Raw genomic sequence first — 6000 nt, forward strand, 5'->3', positions numbered from 1 at the left:
GGAAGAGTTAATTGTGTGGGTTGAAGGAAGGGAAGACTTAGGTAGTTCGCTTCTCCATTGCTTTTTATCCATCCCCATCCTTATCTTATTCTCACTCCTTCCACCTTCCCTGAGAACCTGGTCATAGTACAGAAGGTGGTTGTTCAGGTATTTTCAGTGCTTTGTGTAAGTGAAAGTAGTGGGCCTGGGTCTTGGCATCTGCCAAGGCATTATCCTTATCCAAAGTGTTTTATTTAAGTCACATTCCTAAAACTTGAAAGGAAATAAATTAATCAGTGTAAGTAACCCCTTTTCTATTAATACTAACAATTTAGTATTCCCTCTCCTTACATTATTCTTCTCTCTTCTCAGGTGGGAAACCACAAAAAGAAACTTATAGTCCAGAAAACGAAGATAAACATAAAGAAATATAACTGGATTGGGGAAAGATTAGAAATGACAAAGCTGGAAAGGAGATGTAACTAGTAAAAACATTTTCAAGAGAAAAAAAAATCTTCCAGTAGGTTTGGTAAAAGAAGAGAATCAGAAAATTCCATTCCCCAACAGAGAAAAAACTAACATGTAGCTAAAGCCATCATGCCTAAATAGAAAGAAACTGCTTTTGAAACATGGAGAGATGTTAGCTCCAGATTTTAATTAGTGATTAACCAGTGATTGCTGTATGATTTTGAGCAAATCAGTAGATTTGATTTGAGAAAATATGGGTAAGGTTCTCAGAGGTTCTCAGTACCATGGGTGGCAGAATGGTGAGGAAGCACTATGTGGTCTATGACTATTTTTGCTGATTAACCTTCCCACCCACCATTCTAGATACCTGAACAACCACCTTCTTCCTTCCCCAAAAATTACCTTGCAGATATCAGTAAGAAAGAAACCGAATAAATCTGGTAAATATTACACATGGACAAGCATCAGATCAAGAGAAGTATCTTCACGTGGTCCTTTTTTTTCTTGCTAAAGGATAGCCAGCATTTTTAGACTCCTTATTTTCACAGTCTTTCATTTCATCATCTCCTGATGCAAGAACTATCTCTTCTAGTGAGTTCAACATAACATATTATTTCCTGATCTTATAAGAAGCAGGTAAATAGCAGAGTGTTTAGATAAGAGTGTGGGGCGTGAAGCTGAGTTGAAATCCTGCCTCAGACACCTTTACTAGCTCTGAATCTGGATACGTTGCTTGATCTTTGTGTGCCTCAGTTTCCTCATCTGTAAAAGGATAATAATAGTATCTACCTCCCAGAGTTGTTATGAGGTTAAAATGAGACAAAATTTGCAAAGTGCTTTATAAACCTTAAAGTGCTGTATAAATGCTGCTTAGTAGTAATAGTAGTAGTAGCCAAATAATGGCATAGGAAGGGAGCACTAGGTGCTTCTCAGAATCATTGATTTACAGCTGGAAGAGACCTTAGAAATCGCTCATGACCTCCACTCATGTGCCCTTTCATAAAACATTCTTTCCTTCTTTTAGCTCTTAAGAATTTGTGACATCTTTTGACTTATCCAGCTGATGAATTTTTTATCTGCTTCAGGGCAGAGGTAGCTCTTTCACATCCCCAAAGGGAACTAACTAAACACTTAGTCACTGGGAGGAAAACTATCCCATATTCCCTACAGATCCCTGCATGCTTCGGAGCACCAAGAGGCACTAGATTGTCAGCTCCTTGAGAGTAAGAACAATGCCTTATTTACCTTTTTACCTCTCTCATCATCTAACATAGTGCTTTGTATGCTGGAGATACTGAAAAAATATTTGATGCATATAATATATATTGAAGGGAGCAGGAAGCATGGTAGGTGAGGAGGTCAATCAGCAGAAATGCTCCTGACCACCTAATGCTTCCTCACCGCTCTGCTTACTTACGAACTTAATACAACATCTTTCCTGGCAATGTAATAATAGTTCATATTTACATAGAACTTTTAGGTTTGCAAAGCCTTTTCCTACCAGTGACACTCCAGAATAGGTTGTGCATGTCCATTTTTCAAATAAGAAAACTGAGGTTTTGATCCCATAAGTGACTTGCACAAAGTCATACAGCTAATGTGTCCCAGGCAGGATTTGGACCCGTGTCTTATGACTCCACATCCATTGGTCTGTCCACTTCACACCATCCTGTGTAAATCAGGCTGCTACAACTGCCTCTTAACTTCTTTCTCTTCTTGGGCTAAAAATATTATATGTATTTGCCTGTATATATTAAAAACCCCTTCCCCCAAAATGATATTCACTAGAATTGTTGGATATCCTGCTACTATTAGTGTTTTGCTGTATTTCTTAGAATCATTACCCAGATGAGCACCAGTGATAAATCTAGTCAAATTTATTTCTTAAAATACAAAAAAAAAAATTCATCTAACCTTAGTCCTTGAAAATATCTTTTAAAATCTTGCTTGAGGGAGTCAGTAATTTCAGTTTTGTTTTGGTGAAATCGTGTTTTCTGCAAAATAAAGGTCATAGAGACTAACATGTTGATAAAAGAAGAAACAAAAATAGTTGGTTGGATTTGCTTCCTGAGTCAGCACCTTCCATACTGCCTTGGCCATAATAACTGCTTATTCAAGTCAACAAACATTTATTAATAGCATTAGCTAGTTATAGATACTACAACACATTGAGAAACTATTTTTAATCATTATGAACAAAACTGTCTATTTTTGAGGGTCATTTTTGAGGTGTATTACTTTTTTAAAAGACTTATTTCAAGAAACTAGATTCTCAGTACCCCCATGCCTTTGTTCACATAAGATTCACTGTCAAGAAAATATTTTTTAAATGGTGGAGAATCTCTTGTCTGAAGTGTCACCAGTAGGTGGCAACCAGTACCACAGAATGTATTATCAAATACACTGACATGTAACTCATTTTTTTTCTTCTTTAAAAGGCTTTGTCACAACAAACAGACCAAGGTGTATCTCCCAGAACCCCCTTTTCCTCACGCAGAGGTAAGATAACAAGGGTTGAAAAGAAACAGAGGGTAGATAATTACTCTTGGGTAGAGATGGCTATCACCCAGATGAAAATTATAGAATTGTATAAAGAGAAGGGGCGTCCATACGTTATCCTGTTGTCTTCTATAGAAGACTACAATGAAACTTCCATTCATTTGAACATATTTGGGATGCACTCTCTCCTCATTTCTGTTTCCTAACACTTGTAGCTTTGTTCAAGATTCATGCTCACTCCTTCCACAGACTGCCTTCTGTTTACTTTCGGGGTGGGGGGGGCTAAGCTTCTTGAGGGCAGAGCATGTTTCCCTTTTATCTTTGTATCTCCAACCCTCAGCATAGTGTCTTGTACATAGTCAGAATTTTACAAATATTTGTTGAATTGAATTGAAATGTAATTCTATAAAAATGATTTTTTTGTCCTAGTCTTAATGATTCATTATTTTTCCTCATTAATCCATTCCATTTTCAGACCATTGATAGTTGCAATTAAGGCTATTTAGTTCTATTTATAGAAACCAGGATTTCTAATCCTACTTTTTGTTTTTGTTTTTGTTTTTTTGCTTCAAGGCAATTAGGGTTAAGTGACTTGCCCAGGGTCACACAGCTAATAAGCGCATTAGGCTGGATTTGAACTCAGGTCCTCCTGACTCAAGGACTGGTGCTATAACTGCTGAGCCACGTAGCTGCCCCTTCTAATCCTACTTTTACTGTTAACTTCTGAGTATCCCTTCTCAGCTTGTTCAATTGACTCTTCTTTGCTATTTGCCCTCTACTTTATAGTTCTTTGTCCTACCCCTCTTCCCATTTCCCTTTGTTACTTGGCTTAAGTTGTCCTACATCATTAGTGTTTACTCAGGGCACCCCACCAAATTGCTGTTTTCATTAAACTGAGAATATTTCCATTATAGCTACTTGATATTGCCTGTGATAACTGATAAACCTTAAGCACACTTTTCTCTTTCCAAGTCCTGGTATGCACTGAATTTATGAAATGATACTCGGGAAAGATACAGTATTAAAAAGTGTATGGCAATTTTCAGTACCTTAAATGTGAAAGTGCCCAACAGATCAAGATGTAAAATATAATTTACAGATGTGAATCACGGTATCTTAGTGTGGTTGATGATTTCCTCTACCTACTTATTTTTGCAAATACATTTGAATCCAGTCCTTATTCTTTTTATATAATTCTCTGTTCCTGCAGTTTATAAATAGAAAAATGGGAGCAGTTAGGTGGCACAGTGGATAGGGTACTAGCCCCGGAGTCAGGAGGACTTTAGTTCAAGTCCCGCCTCAGACACTTGACACTAGCTGTGTGACTTTGGGCAAGACACTGAACCCCAATTGCTCCACCAAAAAGAAAGAAAGAAAGAAAGAGAAAAATGGGGTCAAAGCATAGTGACTTAAGTTAAAAGGCTCAAAGTTCCATTGCTCCCTTTGATGTACTGATGATAGCTTTTATTATCACACTTTTCAGAAGAACATTGGCAAACTAACACAGCGAGGATAAAGAAGTGTCTAGGAATCATGTAGTTTTCATTCATTCATTCAGCAAACATTTATTAAATGACCATGTGTGCAAGCCACTGTGTTATGCACTATAGGAGACAGTGATGCAGAAGACATGATCTTCCCTCAAGGAGTATATCATCCAGCAAGGGAAGTAAGATCCATATGTAAAAAACTAAAATATAAATTGGAATAGAAGTCCGTCAGAGAGGTACAGGAAGAACTAAAGAAGGTACAGAGGAGGGAAGTGCTCACTTCTAGGTGAGAGAGGATATGAAGAACGGTTAGAGAGATAGGGCTGTTTAGCTTGAAGGAGTCTTAGGACATGAAACCTCTATTCAAATAGCTCAGAGGTGGTCAGCTGGAAAATCTTTTTTTTTTTAATTAATTTATTTTGATTTATCAACAATCACTTCCATAAGCTTTTGAGTTTTAAATTTTTCTCCCCCTCCTTTTCTGCCTCCGTCCCCAAAACGGCATGCAGTATGATATAGGCTATACATATACATTCCTATAAAACATATTTTCACATTAGTGATGTTGTAAGGAAGAATTAGAACCAATAGGAGGAACCACAAGAAAGAGAAAACAAAACAAAACAGAAGAAAATAAAATAACAAATAGTATGCTTCGATCTGCATTCAAACTCCATAGTTCTTTCTTTGGATGTGGATAGCATTTTCCATCATGAGACCTTTGGAGATATCTTAGATCCTTGCATTGCTGAGAAGGGCTAAGTTTATCAACGTTAGTCATCGCACAGTGTGGCTGTTACTGTGTACAACGGTCTCCTGGTTCTGCTCACTTCACTCAGCATCAGACCATACAAGTCTTTCCATGTTTTTTTGAAGTCTACCTACTCATCATTTCTTATAGCACGGTAGTATTCCATTACGTTCATATACCACAGCTTGTTCAGCCATTCCCCAGTTGATGGGCATTCCCTCAATTTCCAGTTCTTTGCCACCACAAAAAGAGATGCTATAAATATTTTTATACATTTTTCCCATTTGTATGATCTCTTTAGCATACAGCCCTAGAAGTGCTACTTCTGGGTTAAAGAGTATGCACGTTTTTAGAGCCCTTTGGGGATAGTTCCAAATTGCTGTCCATAATGGTTGGATCATTTCACAACTCCACCAACAATGCATTAGTGTTCCAATTTTCCCACATCTTCTTCAACATTTATCATTTTCCTGTTTTGTCATGTTGGCCAATCTGATAGGTGTGATGTAGTACCTCAGAGTTATTTTGATTTGCATTTCTCTAATCAATAGTGATTTAGAGCATTTTTTCATATGACTATAGATGGCTTTAATTTTCTTTGACCATTTATAAATTGGGGAATGACTTGTATTCTTATAAATTTGACTTAATTCTCTATATATTTTAGAAATGAAGCCCTTATCAGAGACACTGGTTGTAAAAATTCTTTCCCAATTTTCTACTTCCCTCCTAATCTTGGTTGTATTGGCTTTGTTTGTGCAAAAACTTTTCAATTTAATGTAATCAAAATTATCCATTTTGCATTTCATAATT

At 36.9% G+C, this 6000-nt stretch overlaps 1 protein-coding gene across 1 annotated transcript in view; it reads left to right on the forward strand.

Annotated features, from left to right (window-relative positions):
* Positions 1 to 6000, forward strand: part of INTS9 (integrator complex subunit 9) — a 122561-nt gene that overhangs the window by 77488 nt on the left and 39073 nt on the right. Inside the window, exon 11 of the mRNA XM_027853954.1 lies at positions 2886 to 2946. Within this exon, the coding sequence (XP_027709755.1) occupies positions 2886 to 2946 (61 nt within the window). The remainder of the gene's footprint in view (positions 1 to 2885; positions 2947 to 6000) is intronic.

Source organism: Vombatus ursinus, unplaced genomic scaffold, assembly GCF_900497805.2.
Source record: "Vombatus ursinus unplaced genomic scaffold, bare-nosed wombat genome assembly UNPS02010219.1, whole genome shotgun sequence".
Lineage (NCBI taxonomy): Eukaryota > Metazoa > Chordata > Mammalia > Diprotodontia > Vombatidae > Vombatus > Vombatus ursinus.